Raw genomic sequence first — 21,665 nt, 5'->3', positions numbered from 1 at the left:
TTACATATTTTCAAATATTGATCATTACTGTTATCGCTGCTATTCTGGTGGTCACTCTACTGTGTCTGTCCCTGCAGCATTTTTTTTTTTTGAAAGAACACTGCAGAGAATGACTGCTGCTAGGTAATTGTAAAGGAAACTCATGCAAATTATGAAATATTGATAAATTGTATTTACAAGTCAATGGTGCTAGAATGCTCCTGCTTTCCCAGTAAAGTGCAAATTATAAGGCTGCATTGCCTCCAAAACTCCTAAAATGACCCAACTAAAATGACACATGAATCAAAACAGTTCCTAAAACGAGCAGTCCATCCAGCAGTAAGCAAGAGACAATTCTTAGAGTTTGGAATTATGAATTTTATTGTGACTTTCCGCGATGCATTAATATTGTAATATGACATTGCAATATATCTACTACATATTTGAAGAGGTGTGAAAAAAGTTAAGTATTGGGCCTACAATTTTTTAAGAGAATGCCCTCAGATAAAAGGATGTTTGTCCACAAGAGAAACAGAAATTCACAGTTCTCTTATCTCACCCCCCAAATTACAAAGTGGATCCTATACATAAATCTTCAGTCAGGGAGTTGGTGGCTCTGGAAGCTCTTTCCAAACTATTGAAACCTTCAAAATTCTCACAGAAATGAGTTAATGGATAACTAGTGAGATACGGCTGGAGGATAGTCCTTGCTCATCGAGAAACATTCAGCAATAATATCTAGTGTAGCGATACAAGGCAGAAATGACACAAATGAAGGTGGTGACCATGAAAGCCACACTTGACCAATTCTCCCGGGGTTATTTTCAAATTGGCAGGTAGAGCTGGAAATTTTCAAAATCTGGGGCAAGCATCGTGATTAATGGCTTTCCAGTGATTGCAAAGGCCCATCTGAGGGTTTATGCCACCAACATATGTGCGACTACCAGATAAATGAGGAAGAACAAACATGATTAAGCCTAAAGGAAATAATCCAAATACCAACTCCACTTGCCTGTTATAAATATCACATTTTAAAAACCACTAAAATGAGGTTATTAATAGTAGTCTGTGCAGGTGATGAGAGAGAGTAAAGAGGGGAAAAAACATGAGAACACAGCTTTTCTTTTTCTGGCAAGGGAACCCCACATTTTCTTTTTTTAGTTAAGGGTGTTTTCACAGAGAGTCTCAGCGGGGAGGGTGCTCTCAGAGTGCCAATGCTGAACTATGCTATTCCCTCAGACATGGACTCAGTGTGGCCCCACAGAAGCGTGACTTGAATTAAGTAGGAGGGTTATTACGTGAGCTTTCTCCTCATTAAGGACCGACCTGATGCACCACAGAATGCAAGAGGACTGTTCACAGGTCCTGTAAATATCGAGCAGTCACCTCAAATATTCTGTCCCATAAATATTTTAAACAGTAGCCAAAGTACCTCATGGGAGTTCACAAACAAAGGTGGTTTGAGTAGATGCTCTAAGTCAAAGTCCAACAATTAAGGCTTATAACCTTCAGGTTCTCTTGAAAAGCCAGAAAGGGGGTTTCAGTAGTATGTGAAAGAATTAAATGTGTAATTCCAGTCTGAGCTGAGAACTTCGTCAGAATTTCATTCCCTGTGGTAAGCAAGCATAAGTTAACATGATAGTGTTGCATACCTTTGCTCACACCTGTTCCTGTGAGTGGGGCAGAGGTGATCTGCTATGGACATTAGTATAGCTTCTGGCTTTGGCCTTCCTAGCACTATCAGCCATGTCTGTGCATGTATGTCCATGTGTCTGTGTACAACCTTCCTCCACACCCAAATTAGATTTTTGGTATCTCCAGTTGTTGGGTTTGTTTGTTTTTGATATTTGTTTCCTTAAAAACCTCTTGGTAAAATCAACAGTGAGCAGACACTCACAAAATATTTGGGGATAATGAGACCATACTCACCTAATTTATTAATTCTATTCATGAAGCAAATAAATACCAGGTACCTGCTAAGTTCAATGTTGTGCAAGATTGTTTTAAAAGGAATTTGCCATGAACCCGACCCTTAATCAGCTTAGAGTTTTTAATAAGACAGAGTCTATTTGGTTTGTGCCAAGGAAAAAAACTCGGCTAAAATTAAACCCATCTAGGTGGGGTCCCTTCTTTCCAGAATCACCTTTTCTTGCAGTGCTCATTCGGAACGTTCTAGCAACTCTGAATCACTTTTGTGGTAGTTGACTCCTCGGAAGTGAAGAAATGTGAGGATTAGTCCACATAATAAAACAGATGTGGCACTGTGGGAATTACGGACAGATTTAAGGAGATGTATGTCTGACGTTCCAGAACAGAGTAGGTACCTACAAAGGATGTCTCTAAAAGTCTTGGTTTATTTCTGACACTACCCCTCTTCCATTCCAAATCTCTGAGCTTCTGGTCTCTCCGATATGTATGCTCTATACAGATACGAGCTTTAACCAAAAGTAGTAATAGCTACTTTTCTTTGAGTCTTTACCGTGAACCCGGCATGATGCTGTTTCATGTACATATTCTTATTTTAATACAAAGTATGTTGTTTTAGTACTCTTACTTTACTGATAAGAAGACGGATATTGGGGCAATAGTTTATTCAAAGTCACCCAGCCATGATTTCATCTGAATTCGGGTGTGTCGGACTCTAGAGGGAGAGTTTTTAATCATTATATATTATACCAACTTTGAGTTTCAGAGATTCTGATATTTTATCTCTGGGCTTCAAATAATTCCTTCAAAATTCCCATCTAATACTCTAATTGGACAAAGATTTGTTTTCTTTTACAGTTGAGTCTTAAGGGAGTACAAGAAAAGAAAGCAAAAATTCCACAGGAAAAACCAGACTAGTTGGACAGGGAAGAAACAGCTGCATCCACTTTAGGTAAAGTTACATGGCCTAGTTTATGGTTTTGGATGAAACGGCATGTTACCATTTGTCTATTCATTCTCCATGGTTTACTAGGAAAATACCATTCGTTTCCCATTACCTTTCTCCTCAAGAGCTAGGATAAAAAGAATATTATTTCCCCTCGCATATATACATAAAGAAGGAGTAATGTGTTCCCGCTTTATTTGAAGACGAGAGTCTGTCCCTTGTTCACCCACCAAGATTCTCAAAGTGCTTAGAGTTTGGTTGATACATTTATGAGAGCTGCCTTTTTAAAAACAAAAATGAAACAAATGAAAACCTTTCAGGAACTTGTCATCCATAGCCTAGGTAATGAAAAAGAAATACCGCTCTTGGTCAAAGCAACACTAGAAAGTTCTCTAATGCATGTAAATACCTGGTCCTCAACTCTTCATTTATTTTCCTCTAGGGATTATGTGTCTTTAGAAAAGAGGTAAAATCACATTTCCTCCAATAACTTCATCTGAGATTGACAAAAGGCAGGTAGAGGATACTGAGTAGGCTGATTTTCCTCTAGGCTAAGCTTCAGTCGAGTTCTCTAAGACAAAGCAGCTTCGACTTTTTTTCTTTGCCATGAATAGAAATTTGAAACATAGGAACTTATTACTTTCTCTTCTAGATACCAATGCTTTCTTTGAACTTAGATACGATCCTCCCGAAATAGTATTGTGGATCCTTGAAGTAGCACCAAGCAATTTGGGGTTAAAAGTGAACTTGGCTAATAGCTCTGTGCCTTTGGCCGAAAAATCCAGGCTCAATCCTGGTTGCTTTTTGGAATGGGAAGCGCACATTATCAGTATTGCAGGCAGCTCCAGAAAGGCATTGCCAGCCTCTCGTGCTCTCAATTTATATTTGCATGTGAACAGCTTGTCGGCCATTTTATGAAGACAGATGAATCGCAGGCCTGCTAGTGGGGCGGCCAGACCTACATACACCAACCACAGACCCGTATGGCCCACCAATTTTTAAAAAGTGAAACGAGAATAAAGTGAATATCTCAGGCAGATTATATAGAAATATAATCTATGAGAAATGAAACGTTCAAGGTATCACCTACAAGTCCAGTGGAAATAAATGATGACGCTAATGTCACCTTAAAATGTCAACAAAAAATAAGATAGAGATATTTATGATACTAAAAACAAGACTTCAGGGGTCCCTCTTTTTTTTTTTTATGCTTGCTATGAAAAGACAACTTTGATAAGAAAAATACCATTAAAACACCAGAATGAGAAGGGAATATAAATAGTCAGATAGTCCATATTTAAGGCTAGAATCCATCAATGATATAAGGAATTTACCACACGTGTGAAATGAAACAAATCCTATAAAATTAGTGAGAGGATATCTAATGTGGTAAAAATCCTCCACTGCACAACACTGACAGAATTCAGTCTACCTGTCTGTTCCAAAAGATCAGATGGAGATCAACAGGGAAAAATGTACAGAACAACAAAAGAGAGACCAGAGGAATGAGCTCATTCTAAGTAGATGAAAAATAAGTACGGTAAGGATGATAATGACAGGAAAAATAATGAGTAATATTGAAGAGCCAACAATTTTTAGTAAACTATATGAATATGTATGTCTCGTTTAGTTCTTCAACAGGTAGGCTATTATTATCTATTTTTACCATACTATTTTCAAGATGAGGGAAAAGTATACACCCTGAGAGGTTACATAACCTGTTCAATATTACACAAGTAAGAAACAGAAGAGGCAGAATTTGAACACAGGTCTGATGCCACAGCCCGAGCTTTTAAGCCCAATGCCATAAGCCCTTCACAGACCCCTCAAGGTCAAGCCTCCCCATTACAGCCTTTAGTATTATCACTGAGGAAGAGCACTTTGGAATTGTAGGAGATGGTATCTGCAAAAGTACGTAGTACAGCGTTTCCTATATGATAGGCACTGCCGGTTCACTTCTCAGCTTTTATTGAAACCGATGGTTTTACTCAATCTTAAATTCCAACCTATGGCCATCTGTTTTGTACTTGGAGCACATACCACAAATTTAGTATTTTACCGGACACAATCACATTTGTATAGAATGTGTGTGCATTCTATGTTAATCAGGTTTCTGCAACAGAAAATTTATAGAATTCTGCAATTTAGGAATTTAATGCTGCCATGTACTGTTTTATTTCAGACAAGTTAAAGTGGAAAATCCTTCAAAGGCAGAGATCGTTTTCTGAAAGCACTTAGGAAAGGGCTGAGCTCTGAAAAGGCTACAAAAATATTTGTTGGTCAATGACTTATATCACCAGGGAAGAAGATCGCGGGGCACCTGCCACCTCAGAAGGAACTAAAATGAAACCAACAGACTGTGGTTCCTCACTTGTGCTGTAGAAGATTCTGATTTGGTAAAGCAACCCCACCTCTCACAGTCCTGTTCTCACGAGAACCCTGACGGTGCTTGGGAGCGGGGTGGAGGAAGGCTTGGGGCTACTAGAATGATCCAGAGAACTCCCTGACTCCTCAGAGTTGTTCCTACTGTGAGCTGCCCATCAGGCAGACCCCAAATCCTTGTACTCGGTTGGCTCTTGGCTACTGTTGGACTCTGAAAACAGCAGCAGCTAGAGTCCCCAACTACACTTACCATTTTCTGGCTGGTCCTTAATGTCAGCGTCACTTGGCTGGCTGGGACTTTCAGATTGACTTGAATCTGAAAAACATAAAAAATACAGCCAAAAATTACAGGGTCTGTGAGGGAAAAGTGGATCAGAAGTGCCAGACTTTCTCAAAAAGTTCAGCATGTAAAGTAGGAATGAGAACGTTATAGAAATGATAAGATGAATGAAAACAAAAGGTGGGGTTGGGAGGGGGGAGAAAGGGAAAAGAAGGCAGCAACAACAGCAGCAGCCCGTGCCTTTAGAGAGGACGCTCCATTCTGGGTACGCCTCCAGCGGCGTTTGGCTTGCGCCAGATCATAACTTGAAACTCCTCAGAAACCATCCTCTTACAGAGAAGCCATTTCCAAACTGCTCTTCTCCATTATTTATACACTAGAGTCTGATAAAGACTTCATCCTTCATTACACACATCTGAAGCTTGATTCAGAACATAATAAAGTGTCAAAACATATTTTGAAGCTGGTATATAAAAGCAACCCAAACAACAGTAACAAGTTCTGTTGATATTTAGCTCTGTATTCTAGCAACAGACTATGCAGACTAACACCATTAAATACAAGAGTCCTAATATTCTAGCGCATTTACTTGAAATCGCAGGATAACTCAAAGGCATCTTTCCTGAATGCTACACGTTTCCTCCTCCGCTTTATAAGTATCATTTTCCTCTCATACCAATGCCTCCAGGAGCTCCTAAGAGGGCTTGTTAGCAAAAACAGGTTCTTGCACACCTTCACTGAATTCCATTTATTTTTTACTTAAAAAATACAATTATTTTCCAAACTAAAAAATTAATTCAGTTAATTTCTAAATGGGATAATTTTTTAAAATAACATTTAATTTTTAAAAAAGATAAAATTCAGTTAGAGCAAAGGAATTTCATAGAATCAAGTAAACATACTTAGACATTTCTTGGAGAGAGGAGACAAAAATCAGGCAAAATATTTCCAGGGTAAACTTTTGTAATGTGAAACATATTCTGGGACTTGAAACGGTATATAACATGATCTAAAAACAAACAACCTCCCCCCTTTTTTAAAGAAAAGCCTCTCTATCTATGGAAAATTTGGCTAATAACTTTACCTGGGCCTCACAGGGTTAGAATTGGCTGTCTAAAGTTTGACCACATTTCAGCAAGAAGTTCAGTGCAAGATCAAAAGGTCATGACACTTAACTATGATTAAAGTGAAAATATCACTTCTATTTCAACAGCGTTGTAAGCATTACTATTCTCTTTCTTGGAGATACTGCAAAAAAAAAGTAGCATTCCTAGTTATCCTAGGCCAAGAAATGCTAATTTATTACTTTAGAAAGGTTCTCTGCTTTTAAGCAAATGAGGATTTTAATTACAGGGAAGTACTATAAGGAAAATGTCTACCTTTAAGTTTCCAAATGATCTTAACCTGGTGACTAGAGCAAAAATCCTATGTTGATCCAAAGGTGCAAATAAAAAAAGACGTGAAGATGTGAGTTTTTATTTAAGTCTGGCCAAGTGATTGCTTTCATCACTTTGTAACAATTGTCATGGTGAACACACACACACAAAAGCATGACAGGTCAAAAAGGCTTCAGATATCCCACAGAATGATCACCCAAGTTAAGTATGGAGGCTGCACTGAAAATTGGGAATGCAAATTTATGTTGGACCGTATTTGAAATTTTAACTCCATAAATTACTATTACTTTTACAGCAAACAATTAAAAAATATGGCATGACTACCTTCTCTTTTTCTAAAGAAAGATCCTACAATTTTGCCATTAAAAATTACAAATTAAATATTCTGAGAGGTATTTCAACATGTTTTAGGAGAAAGGCATACTTTGATTATTTTTGTCCTAGAAAATTTCAAATCATTAATATCCATAATTAAATTTAAAAAAAATTAAATTTTGTTTTAGGGAAAGCTGAAATTCTTCTTGATCATATCCCAGAAAGGATCCATAAAATTCTGCCAAACAGAACATTTATGTTGCAGTAATACTAGCAAATCTAACTTTCCATATGACAGCTTAGCCCAACGACATTCTTCTAGGTGTATCTTTACAATGAATCACCTCGTGAACAAACAGAGAAACATGTTTCATCTCAATTAATTTAAATATGCAAGAGCCAATTACTTCTCTGATACTTACCCACTATTATTAAGACAAGGAGGATAAAGAGATCAAAAAAATTTTTTTAATAATAGAGAAGTGGACTTCTTTGTTCTCTTTTCTTTTACATTTGGTTCACCATCCTATCTTTGTAGAAACATAACATGATTAGAGAAAACATGGACGGCAACAGAAGGTGGCTGTAGGTCTGTTCAAAGAAAGTTTAAAATTCCAGGCCCCAGAAAAAGGAGCAAATAAACAGCAAATGACCGAGAGGCAAGAAAAGACTGAGAGTTGGTCGGAAAGGGGCCGAAGCGCTCTTGTGAAAGCTCAGATACATACACTGGAGGAGGCATCTAGCCAAACTGAAAACGGAATTTAATTTCTCCAGTTTTATTCGAAAGCTGGAGACACTGTTATCCACCGAGGACAGCACACTAAAGCACAGCATCCTGGTAAGGGATAGGCAGAGCCAAAGATCTACAAGGAAAGGTAAACGATCTAAAAATTTCTGTAATTATTTCCTACTACAGGCTGTTTCATGCCGTTTCTTTTTTGAACCAACAAGGAACAAAACTACCCAGTCCCGGGGCTATTCTATGCGGAGGATGCATGGACACTTTCCCTGGTATTGCAAAAGGTCACCGATACTGCTAGGTATGGAGCCAACCAGATGACCAAAATTACAAATTAATTTCTACCCGTGCATAATTGATATAAAGGGAAGATTTCTTTTGTAAGCATTTACATTAAAACACTCTCATGAAGGTGAACAATTAATTTCTCTTTTATACTTGGTAGGGACCTGTCGGAAGCCTAGGTTAGCTTTATAGCTTATTTTTTTGGACAATTCTCACTTGGTCAGTTGATTCCCACCTCCAGAAATAATTGGAGGCCCCAGAAAACAGATACAACAGCATGGAATTGGATGCCATATCTCATAGCTTCTATCATATATCTGGCAGTGACTTCCTCTGGTTCTCTGGTGAAAGCCAGAAGATCTGTATATTACAATGAAGAGAATATTATTTAAAGTATGTTTAAATGATGGAGTTGGAAATGCTATTGTAAGGAAGTACATTAGGGTCATCAATTTTTTTCCCATCTAGAGACTTGCTTTTTGTTTAAGGAATCTCAGACTTCAACCTAACCTTGAAAAGCAATGTTTCTTTTGGTTTTTAAAAAATTTATGAGCAGAAACTTAAACCTAAAATAGACAGGGTTTGCATATAGGAGGCTGGGTTGAGACCTCTTAATTGAACTGGTAGCCATCTATCTATGCATTTTTATGGCGCCTACAGCTATATTGCTGGAGTGCTCAGACAAAGATATTTCACTATCAATATAATCACTGGGGAAAGGAATAAAATAAATCCTAATGCCTACATATTAGTCTCTGCTTCCATAAGCTTGTGCAATGCAAGAACAGAAGCCATGTACTGGATTTGCTACTTATCCACTTATTCAGCTGCCCCAACCTCAGTTCTGCTCCCCCTCAGCATGGACTTCCAGAGAACATTCCTTTTGGAAAGGGGAAGAATGACAAAAACATGTCAGTATGGTAAAACTGGGCAGGAAAAAAGAAATACAGATCTCACTTCTGTGTCGTTTATGTTCTTTAGGCACGGAGCAGAGGTGGGATGTTGCTAAATCTTCCCTGTGCTCGACTTAGCATCCAACTTTCTCCTCTCCGCTCCTTTCACTGTACATACATCTCTTATGGTAAGCTTTATACTATGTTATACTAAGGTGATCTTAAATGATCTCCTATGAGAATTTGGGTTCCCTAAGAAAAGAGTTCCTTTCTGGGGCACCTGGGTGGCTCAGTAGGTTGAATGTCTGACTTCAGCTCAGGTCATGACCTTGTGGTTCGTGAGTTCAAGCCCCACGTCGGGCTCACTGCTGTCAGCCTGTCAGTGCAGAGCCTGCTTGGGATCCCCTGTCCCCCTCTCTCTGCCCCTCCCCTGTTTGCGCTTTCCCAAAAATAAATATTAAAAAAAAAAAGAAAGAAAAGAGTTCCTTTCTTATTCTTGTCTTATCCCCAGTACCTTCCAAGGGTGCCTGGCCTGCCCAAGGATTCACTAACTGCTGAAATAAAGAGATGAATTTTGAATAAGATAAACTTGTCGTTCAGCTTTCTAACACTGGGATGCTGCCAACAACTGAAAAACATACTAAATTCACACCTAAAAGGAGACTGGGACTCTCATAAAATGAGGAAGGAGGGCAGAAAAGGACTTTACTTCTGCTTGATGTTCCCCTTCGCTGGACCTGGCAAGAGAGAGACAGGCACTTGCCTCTGGTTCGGGGGTGGGAAATCTTGCCCAGTGTTTAGAAGTTGCAGACAATCACCTCCTATGATCCCCTGGCCAACGCTGCACGAGAGGCTTCTCGGAATAACAAGAGGGGAGGACAGTGTCTGACACCTAGGAGGCCTCCCAGAAATGTGTACAATCTGAAACGATGGACGACACAGGACCTTTTCACACATGCAAAGAATATAAAGCTAAGAGAAATCTGCCGATTTCTAACACCCGAAGAGCATACCAACATCCCAGGGACTTCTGTGAACAGTCGATAAAGGAAGGGCAGACCTGCGGTGGTGAAGAACCCTTCCCACCCTGAAACAAACCAATGTAATTCCTATTCAGTTAACATGATATCAACAAAAGTCGATGGACCATGAGAGTAAAATTCTGTTTCCACTAGAAAAATAATTTAGCCTAAGTTTCAACCTCCTGACCTGCTTTGGCTAAAAATGAAGTTTGAAAAGCCTCTGTTAAACTTCTGTGTCCAGTTCTAAATCTCCTAAATTTAAAGGTGAAATGAAGAAGCCAGAAGGCATCGAAGAACATAAACGAGTTAGCCAAACGAAAGAAATAAAGTGAAAATTCCACCTAACAGAGTTTGGAGTTGTGATGTGTAAAGAAAAGGCAAAGACAGGAATGAGTGCTTTGCGGCAAATAAATGAAGAGTTAGGAGCATTTCAAGAAGACAAGAAAATGAGGAAAGGGGGTGATTATACTCTGAATATAATTAACAGTTACATTCCACAACTGCAGCCCTTAAAGATATTAAAAAAAATTAGGTTAAGTTTTATTTCTTATGGTTCAGGAAGACAGAGTTCTTTGCAAAAGAGTCAGGCCAAAGGACACCAAGATTCATTTTTCTACATCCATGATGTTATAATAGAAAAATAATTCTCCTTCTGATTGCTACTTTGTTTAGAATCGCTCTACTGTGACCATCCGGTATCATAACATGTTATGATAGTAAAGAAATCTGGAAAGTCAAATGGCTATGATAGTCACATTTGTTTATTAGTCATATTATAGTTACAGTTATAGAAGAAATACGACTTTATAATATTTAAGACGATTGTCTTTTCTTTTTTTCCAGTCTCACCTTAAAAGACTCAGGTGTAAGGAAATACTTGACCTTAAAGACTCAGGTATAAGGAAATATTTGAAAAACATTTATTTGAGAATGTAGAATGTCAGTGTATAGGTGCACATATGTAGATACAATTTGTAGCTTACATGTGAACGCTGATGAATACAGTACCATCAGCTAAATCTAACATTATCCATCATGGTCTGGAGAAGAGCAAACAGAAATTTATAATACCATCATTCAGTCTGGGGCCTCTAAATATATTCAATTATTATTAGCTTTCCAGAGAATGACAAAAATCCTTTAAGCTCTGTGAATAACCAAACCAAAATTTAATGTCAACTGTTGTCCACAATTGTGACCCACTTAATGAAACATTAACATACAATAACTTAGTTTTTAACACAGATAAATCATGAAGTGAGTCACACCGTGAAAGTTTTCTTAGCTTTAAAAATGGAAACATTCCCCGGTCCTTTAAGTGGGAAGTCTTATCTTTATTGTATTTAAAATACAAACTTGGATCTCCATAACTTTCCCAGGAAGCTAGAAAGGAGTGTTCGTATGGATATGTGCATGTGCCTGATAACCACAGCAATCGAAGTACGCAAAGTTCTTCAGCAGAAGGGAGATGGGGAGACGTAGCAGAGGAAAAACAACACGTTCCAAAAGAACTAGGCTAGGGTGCTCACGTGGGTCTTCTCCTCTAATCCAGACTCAGGCGGAGGGGGCAGGCTGTGTTCAGGCGGCAGTGACTTGGAAGGGCTCCCCCAGACCACCCTGGGAGCTGCCAGCTGCTCAGGACATCCACCTCTTAGACATTCCCCTGGATAGCAGTTTTAGGGCATACTTATGAGTGTTACACAATCTAGGTTACTACCATTTCTTTTCCTTGAAACTTTTCTTTTTTAATGCCTTTCTGAAGGAGAATTTGTGAAATATTAAGTTTGCAGGAATTCGAGTTTTTGGCATTAGTACTGGTATTCAGAGCCCATCTGTTTGGTCGGGACTGTGTATGATGATGAGGCCGTTAGGATGAAGGGTTAGTCAACTGTCTTATCACCTACTCATAAATGTGTTATTTTTCTATGTGCACAAGGAGGTTGCGGAATGATACAGTTTTAACACGTTGAGAAAAAAATAAAATGGCGTAACTATTGTGTTATGACAGTGAGGGGGAATCATTTCTAAGCTTTAAAAATTACAAATTCAGTCACTCTGAAAGTAACGACAAAATGACTCAATCCTAAACCTTCAATCTTTGCATGAGGCTGATTTCAAGTAATGATCAGCGTTTTCAATGAAGTTATAAATGAAGTCGATGGCAAGAATAGGATTCTGAAAGATATGCAAGCACGATGCTAAATTTGTAATTTCTTACATTTTCTTCGATGAGGGTCTGTGACTAAAATAAGCTATAGTATTTAGATCATCATTTTGAGTTTTGTTTTTCCCATAACAGGAAATGTGATGGTAACCTGTTGATCAATTCAGAACTCCAAAGTTACTGTGTCAACCTGTTCACCAACCCACTCATGTGTAAACAAAGGCCTGCTTAAAAAGCCCTCGCATCCCTTTTTAGCCACTTTTGTCACAAACAAAATTGATTATAACAGTAAGTTGTTGGAGTTCTTAAACAGAAGAATATATACTTGAAGGTTACTCATATAGTCACCTACACCACTTAAAACAGAAAAGTTCCCTGTGTACTTTCATGTTATAAAAACAAACATGTCAAATGAAAATGAGGCATAATTGAGTTATAGTCTATATGCATTATTTTCCTGTATCTGACTATCTATAAAGAAATTATTACAATGACAAAATGCCCTCTGTCAAGGAAAACCAGGCTATTTAAGTTTAGGATATACACTAAATATTAGCTTTTCTTGCATTCATATTTCACTACCAAAAGGAGTACAGAATGATTGACCAAAAAAATGGCGTCTTACAAAATCTCAGCTACACAATTTAACTGCTCTGGATCTCAGTTTCTTCATCTGTAAAATGGGGACACTAACTACCATTTTGCCTAACTTAACAGGATTGCTGCAGAGATCAAATAAAAAAATACAAGAAAACCTGGTTTTAAAACTATAAGGTCCTCTCCTCCCCCAAATGTACATTTACCACGACAGTATAAATCTTCCCAGCGATATGAGTTTTTGTTTCTTTTTAAAAATCAGTCCCAACCCATGCATGATGTGATTCTGGTATAAAACATCAGCACTACAGACCTGGTTTTAAAGAAAAGGTTCTTAATTCCCATATACTGGGAAAGAGATTATCTCTGCTAATGGAAATGTAAATCTCAGCTTGCCGTTGTTTATTCCAGACAGACATTTGTGTGTTAAGTCTGTTTATCAGGCAACACTTTGTCTAAGCCAGGAAGTAGTCAGTCTTTGTAACAAGATGTATGCAAATGAATTTCCCATGAGTCTCTGCAGCAAACTGTAGCAAGAAAAAAAAAAATTCCTTGTTACTTTACCAGCAAGAAGCTACCTCAAAAGTAGACTAGAGACAGAACTATGAGCTAGACTATGCTGATTAGTTTAAATGAGTCCTAAACATGTGCTCACAGTCTGTTGCTCTTTATTCTAAGCAGACTTGGTGTATTACATCTGTTTATCAGACAACACTCTGTCTGGGTATTCGGGCTTTGTAACCTGTGTGAAAATGAACGGTGACTGTAATCTCATGAAATAACCTGTCTGAGGCAAAACTCCAAACCTCCCATCACTTTAAGAATCCCCACCAACAGAAGCTCCCATGAGACCTTTGAAACCTTACAAAAATTCCCTGAGCTCTAACTTTTTATCCACCTTCTATCTTAAATAACTTTTCTACATCCATTCGCTCTCCTGAGGGCATGACAGACTCAGGACAGAATGGTCAATTTTTATCATGCAACATGGACTGATTAAAAAAAAACACAAACTGCTAATATGCCCTACCTAATGATCAAAAAAACAGATTTTTGAAAAAGAAAATACTTTTCTAGCATAATAAAAATGAATTTATTCTTTAATCCTATTATTATTTACCCTGGGATCTTTTCTTTTCTTTTTTTTTTTTAATCCTAATATAACCAACTTAAAAAAAAATCTATACATGAAGCATTGAACAGTGTATTTCTTTTCTTTTTGTTTTTCTTGTTGGTTTTCTTCAGGGTTTGAAAACCTTACCAAAGGAATCGAATTGGTCTAGCTTGTCTTCCTAGACAAAATAAACACTTTAGGACTCGACTTGTTTGTATTCTCCTCAGTGGTGCTGTATGCATCAGCAGCTAAAAACAAAGAAACTTTTTAGCTGTTCAGACAAAATGCAGAAGCTTCCCAAACAAGGAGGCAAGGGAGGGGGCATGGTTGGAGGGGAGGGTGGGGGTGAAGTGTGCAGAAAGTCTGACAGTCCATTCAGTACAGGGATGATGGCTATAATGCATCCAGGGGCCCCTTGCTAATTAAATATGCATTGGCACAGTTCTGATCAATGCAAGCCATGGATCAGGTGACACACCTGCAAAATCTGGAGTCCAGAGCTCCCAGGAAAAGGGAAAATAGTCTTGTCTCCTTATCTTTGTTTTCAAAGGCTCTCAATTTCTGTGCTTAGATATCTAATTTAATTCTCTCACCCCTCAGCAAACTGGATTAGGGAAGTCAATACTGCCTTTGTGCATCGACAGGAAAACACAGCTTTCCTTTTATTCAATTTAGCTATGACCTTTAGACAAAGATAATGACAACTGTCTAAAAGTAAGGTTAAGGCCTCACGAGGAAGACCCCCAGAGCTCAGGCCCCCACGGAATTTGGGATGACAAGGTGGTGGGGTGTGTTGTGATCTTTTCCTGCTTGGAAAGGCAAAAGGGAGGAAAGGGGATTAAGAGTGTGTTGTGGGGGGAGGCGAGGGATGAGGTGCACATAGAAAAACTCAAGGGGAAGAGATTTAAATCCACTGACTGTACAACTGAACTCTCAATCAGATGACTGGACCCTGTCACATCCGTACCAGAAAGTCCTTCTGTGAACAACAGGAGTCAGAATGGCATAGTAACAATTTGCCTAAAAAAAAAAAATGCAGACACCTTTATGAGAGGGTTAAAGTTTCTGTGGTTGGGTAAATCAGGAAGTTTGGGGGGGGGGGTGGTCTTTTGTTTCTTTTTGGTCTTTCCCCTGAAGCATTTGAGAAAACAGGACTGTCTCATCAGTGTGTGTGGAGTTCCACTACTGGTGAGAGAGAGAGCTAGAGATTTTGGACAAGCCTGGGATTCTGCAGTGTTAGCAGTGTTAGCAATGTTCACACCACTACTCCTAATCAAAGGGGAAAATGATACTGGGACATTCTCCTGAAGAGTACTGCTTCCTTTTAGTTCCTTGTCATTGGGCCTACTATTCCATTCATTAATTCATTGCATTCATTAATCCATCTACTGCCTGCCTTTCACCTTGTCTACCAAGAGACACAAAATGAAAAATAAAATTATTGTTTATTTTTGAGAGAGAGAGAGAGAGAGAGAGCAGGGGCAAGTGGGGGAGGAGCAGAGAGAGAGAGAGAGACACAGAATCCAAAGCAGGCTCCAGGCTCTGAGCGCTCAGCACAGAGCCCGATGCGGGGCTCGAACTCACGAATGATGAGATCATGATCTCAGCTGAAGTCTGATGCTTAACCGACTGAGCCACCCAGGTGTCCCAAGAGACACAAAATTTTCTCTATTCTCAAGGAGCGCTCAGTCTATCTGGGTAATAATAATACAATCAAGATTCTCTGGCATCTCCTCTTGATTAAGTCCTGTCTCCTGATGAAATCAACATACAGCAACATGTTATTGTGCACATTGTAATTGCTTTTATTCTCTTACTGTTAGCAGGAATCAGTACCACTAAAGGTAGCCTTGTAACAAAATTTACAGGATCCTGGTTACTAACTAACTATTGGTGGTAATGGTTGGGATTTGTTTTTCTAGTGAGATACAGGAAGTTTCGGCAGAGTCCTTTTAAAAGAAATAGGGAGCTATTATTATATAATTATCATTGTTGGGCATGGTGTAAAATACCAAAATAGTTTTTTAAAGTAAGATTTTCCCTGTAGAAACAATTTCATAGATAGTACCGAATGCTATTCCTAATCAGGCCTGGTGTCCTCCCTTTTAATAGAAACAACAGCTCTAACAGAGGCAACTGTGGTACAAGTAAAAGACGGAAAGGTTTTAGCAAGCCTGGGTCTGAGTCCTTTCTCGGCAATCGGGCAAGTCTCGTTGCTTCTCTTCATCTTTTGAGTGCCTGAGTTTCAAGACGAGAAGAACTAAATGGCATTATTTACAATGCCTTGTGAATTATAAGAGTGATAATTCTCTAACTGCACACTGCACAGAAGCAGGTTTTCTAAAGTATATAAACTGGTGAAAAAATCACATTGACTACCCACTTTTATTTCCTGCCTCATTATTTTATTGCCAGATAGCACAGTATCTAGAGCATATAGGTACTAATAAATGTTTATTGAAATGGAACTGAAATCAGAAGGTTAAAAAAATAGCTCTTTTAGGGCCATGAAATAAACCAGGGCTTATCTTAGGCGATGTCAACAGATGTTTTTAGATGGATTTTCTGGCTCTGGGGACCCTACAGGAGTCAGAAGGCCTGCTTTCTGGACCAGAATGAGGGGGTGTAAGGGATCCTGTAAAGATTCTCTGCAGCCCTAGAATTCTAATTTGAAATAGATCATAAGCAATTCAGTTATTGGTCTTCTGGCTGCATATAAGCCTGGGACCCCTATTTTATCTAAAGGGTCTGGGTAATATTTTTTTTTTATTTACTGCTGATCATATTAAGCGCAATTAGAAATAACATGAATGTACTAATCATTGTAAGTCAAAGACTGTCTCTTCTTTATAAATGACCACAAATAGCTCGCTGAGAGTCACAAATGTTTATCTTCAATGACTTGGCCAATTCTGATCACAGAATAAGCAATGTTTTCTCTTTATATCTTTTTTTTTCTTTATATCTTAACCCACTATGTCATCCAGACCACCAGAAAATGTTGTGTGCTGGGAGGTACTGAATAAGGTATCCTTAAAGCATTTCATCTAGGTCCTAGGTCCTAGGATTTAAAACCATACCTGTTAAAAAATATATACTTCCATACACACACACACACACACACACACACATACATACACACACACACACTATACACAGTAATCTTTAAAATAATGTGCTTTCAATTCTCACATTGATAATAACTTTTCCCTAATAACTTGGTTTCTGGGCCTATAACAAACATGCATGAATATAGGAAGTTATCATTTGTCCAACCAAAAAATCATTCTCCAACCTCCCATAGTATCATAATAAAGCTCAAGTGATACCTGATTCTGTACAAATTCACCCAAGCCTTTTGCAAGCAGAAATAATCATACATGTTTTCTGTCTATGTCTTTATGATAGATAAAATGACTTAAATGTACTGAATCATTTCACTTTCAGGAGTTTCCATTTGGATCCTATCATGGCTTTCTCCTTGACATATGCAGTGCTAAGTTATTTAAAATTAATTGCAGTACAATATTTTAAAATTTCTTCACATGGTGCTAATCTCAAGTACTTTGGATGTTTGAACCACACTTGGAAGCCATCAAGTTCTGTGTATCTTTCAGGGAGCAGTTGAACATGCTAAAAAGATTAGTCAGTGAACTTTAATCTATAACCAAAACTATACTGAATTATAAAATTTCAAAAATGTGTGACTTGATACAAATGATAAACTGCAAATATTCTACGTAACAAGAAAAAAAAAAACTAGGTAAGTAAAACATATGAATCCACTTGCGTGGCTCTGACATCCGTAAAAGCTTTCAGGAATGCAACACTGATGGTGGGGTTCTACCTACTTAAACACAGTTAGGTACCAGTTGAGCTCATGTGTTCTCACTTACATGTAAAGTTCATTTATCTGCAGTTTTGTTTTCATTTTAGGACACAATCTACATTCTTTTCTGTAGTGATGCATAGTGATGCTGACATGAGGGATAAGAACTATCCATTTCAGTAACTCAGTATGGATGAATAATTTGCTTAGTAATAATCCTAAAATTAAATTGTCTTCCATACAATGCCTACTAATAGTTTGGGTCAGATTTTCCAAATGAACTCTCTTCAGGATGTGCTATTAAAATAAGAGTTTCTTGTCACCTGGATTTATTTTGATTTAAAAAATCCTGTGTTCTGGGAAGTCTTATATAGGTGCTATTTCAAGAGCTACTCCTCATCAAAAATTCTAAGTGGGTGATTGGAACTTGGCTCTGATTTCTTGTTCAAATATCATCACCACTCTAAGCAATAGCTAATAATCATTCTTAGAGGGAAGATACTTATTTCGGTCCATCAAACATTTTTTGATCACCTACTGAGTGCAAAAGCACTGTGGGCTTTTATTCAGTCCCGAGGTAGCTCATAATGTTGACTAAGAATTCCACTCATTCAACCCTATGCCATTTAGAAAAGTGTTCAGGGGCGCCTGGGTGGCTCAGTCCCTTATGAGTTCGACTTCGGCTCAGGTCATGATCTCATGGTTCATGAGTTCGAGCCCCGCATCGGGCTCTGTGCTGACAGCTCAGAGCCTGGAACCTGCTTCAGATTCTGTGTCTCCCTCTCTCTCTGCCCCTCCCTTGCTCTTGCTCTGCCTCTGTCTCTCAAAAATAAATAAATGTTAAAAAAAAAGTGTATGCTACTTGTTTTTTTAAAAGTAGCCACTTCCCCCATCTCTACTGGTGATAGTAAGAGTATTTCCAAGTTAGAGCCCTTTCCAAAGTTTATCAGGGGAAAATGCGGGAGGTAAGTATTTCTCTATGTAAGAAATGGCTTATCTGTTTTATAGTCAACGAAAATGAAAAATCTCTGGGATGTACGGTTCTTCCCATTTTTTAGCCATGATGGAAGCCCATGTATAAGCAAAAGCTTATATGGAAGTACAACAACCAGCGTATACAACAAAAGTTAGCTACCTTCCCATCATGCCTCCATTTACACACATTCTCACCTCTACACCCTTGCCCTGCTGGGCTTCAGGAGGCAACATTTAAACCCCTACAGCATTGACTTCAGTATCACCTCCATCTTTTCAGATTTACAATCTTTAAGATTAAAGATCGCAAAGAATAAAGAGTGGCTGGATCATCGTTTTTGGTTGGAGCCTATGAATGTCCTCTCTAAACTCTGTCTTGTTTTATTTTGGGGTCACTACAAAAGAAGAGAAAAACAAATAGTGAGTGGGGAAAACAAAGACAAAGAAGAAACAGTAAAAAGAAAAAAAGGAAAGAAAAAAAGAAGCAGTAACAAAAGAAGTGGCAGCGTTCGAACAGGGGTCGGAAATAGCAATTCTTCCAACGGGATGGGAAGTTTTATTTGCAATAGATATGGGCGAAGCTATGAGTAAAAATCAGTTTATGCAGGGTGTAGGGTTAACTAACACCCCGCACAGGGTCTCTGAACTGCCAGCTTAGTACTGGGCAACGGATGCAGTAGAATCAGCAGCCCCTTCACATGGGAAGGATAGAAGAGACGGGATGAGCACTTTCTTTGCTTTTCTTTGATTCTGGCCATCATCTCCAAAAACGGCACATAATCTCCTAAGACTTTTCCATTTAGTAACTTGAAGACAATTCTCTCTTGTTAACATTTCACCCAAAATGATTTCAGAAATTTCACCGAGCTGATTTCCATTTCCCACTTTGAGTTGCTACTGTAACAACTAACCTAACGATTTAATGATCTCCTTTTTCCCTCTAAGTGGAAATCCTGTAGAAAGAGGAAAACGTCTGGAGTCTCAGCCACCGAAGCCATACGCGTCTTTACCATACAAAACTGCCTCACATCTACACCACTGCAGTCACATATTCTGCCAACTGGTCTTAAAATCAGAGAGCACTCTGTTTTAATACTGCCACCGTGGTATTGTAAGGCCATGCATAGACTTCACGGGGGAAGCCTTGAAACAAACGTATCCGGAAGGAATTTCATTTTAAAAAACAGACAAAAAGAAAATTTGAAATTAACAGAGAGTAACATCTCACCAGTAGTATATAGGGAAATGAATTATTCAAAACGATACAAACACTGATGTCATAATGAACAGAGGCAGGCCCTCAGGAACCTTAGTGAGAAAAGCTGGTATTTACCCAGTAATTGGGAGCAAAACCCAACAAGATAAAAAAGATTTCCCCATAAAGAAAATCTTACACACTGCTTTTGAGGACCCCATCAAAACTCATTTTGTGGCACCCTCAAGGCACAAACTTTTGATTTCCATAAGGAGAGAAAGTATGGACAACAAGACTCCCAGAGAAGAGACTCATGCAGAACATCAAATGTTACTCAACATTTTCAAGTAACCATGATATGTCAAACAGGCCACATGATGCAAGTACATTTAAATATAAGTTTCTATTTCTGCTTAAAAATAAAAAAGATCAGAAGTCTGAATCTGGAAAAGCAAAATCTCTTGCAGGTTTAGAAAAAGCATATACAAAACCTGGCAAAAGAAAACAGTGTTCACTGCCACCATCTGCTTTCTGGCACACGGAAGGAACTTTTACTCACAGCAACATTTTCTTACATTAGAAAATCCACTAATTAGTTTTGTTGTAATAAGAAAAATAACCTTTCCGTGGAAGGCGGATCTCCAGCTTGGGTTTTCTATTTTGGGGGGTTTTTTTGGTTTTTTTGTTTTTTGTTTTTTGGGAGTTTTTTGTTTTTTGTTTTGTTTTGCTTTTTGTTTTGTTTTGTTTTTTTGGTTATTTTGTTGTTGTTGGCTTGGCCTGTACCATTTCCACGTGACATTCACCTCTGAGCTCTCTTGTACTGGAGTACTTTATTTTCCCTGTTTGGTCTAAAGAAAGTATTCACAAGTGAGAGATCAAATGTGAGAGCAACAAAGAGGAAAAGCTTCAAGGTATTTGGCTTACTATCCAAAAAAAATCAAAAACCAAAAAAAAAAAAAACAAAACAAAAACAAAACAAAACCCCAAAACAAATTAAAACAAATAAAGAAACAAACAAACAAAAAACCCCACCAGGTTCAGAATCTGGAAATCTGGGATCCAGAACCGATCGTTAAAAGCTTGTTAAACCTGGGTTCCCTTTACCTCATCTTTAAGGCCATGATAGTAAATGAGACATGGTTTTTTCCTAAAATTTCTAAATCCTTTAAGTCTAAATCATGTTTTCCCAAGAACCGTATGTCCCAAGAAACTACTGATTGCAGAAGAGTAAATGGGGCTTCAGATGACACTGATGAATCTGAAATAATTTATGGAACTTTGTCCTATACTGATTAAAATATTACAAATCTAGCAACCAACGAAACGCAAGCTCACCCAAAATTCCTTAATAATATACTCTAATCATTCAGTCAGCCTATCATTCCATAAGTAAAACCAAGTATGTGCTGAGTACCTACTGTGTGCCAAACACTCTTGGGAACACTGGACACAGGGCAGTGAGTGAAAGGCTCACAAAGGTCTGTACTCATCACACATACTTTATACTAACCCTGCCGTCTACGGAGTTAGGACATTTATCCTCTGCAGAATTCAACAGCAAATCAGCATGCTGCTCAGAACAGGAGAGTACAGACCCCAAGAGAAACACAGTCCTTGGTGCTCACTT

At 38.3% G+C, this 21,665-nt stretch overlaps 1 protein-coding gene across 8 annotated transcripts in view; it reads right to left on the bottom strand.

The window, feature by feature from the left end:
• Positions 1 to 21,665, bottom strand: part of NFIA (nuclear factor I A) — a 368,084-nt gene that overhangs the window by 169,736 nt on the left and 176,683 nt on the right. For 7 of the 8 annotated variants that reach the window (XM_027059035.2, XM_053214155.1, XM_027059034.2 and 4 more), the window contains exon 3: positions 5,484 to 5,549. The exons of the other annotated variant lie outside the window; for it this stretch is intronic. In XM_027059035.2, coding sequence (XP_026914836.1) covers positions 5,484 to 5,549 — 66 coding nt within the window. The remainder of the gene's footprint in view (positions 1 to 5,483; positions 5,550 to 21,665) is intronic. 8 annotated transcript variants of the gene reach the window in all.

Source organism: Acinonyx jubatus, chromosome C1, assembly GCF_027475565.1.
Source record: "Acinonyx jubatus isolate Ajub_Pintada_27869175 chromosome C1, VMU_Ajub_asm_v1.0, whole genome shotgun sequence".
Classification (NCBI taxonomy): Eukaryota; Metazoa; Chordata; class Mammalia; order Carnivora; family Felidae; genus Acinonyx; species Acinonyx jubatus.
Note: the sequence above shows the minus strand (reverse complement) of the source record. Positions and strands in the feature narration are given on the sequence as shown.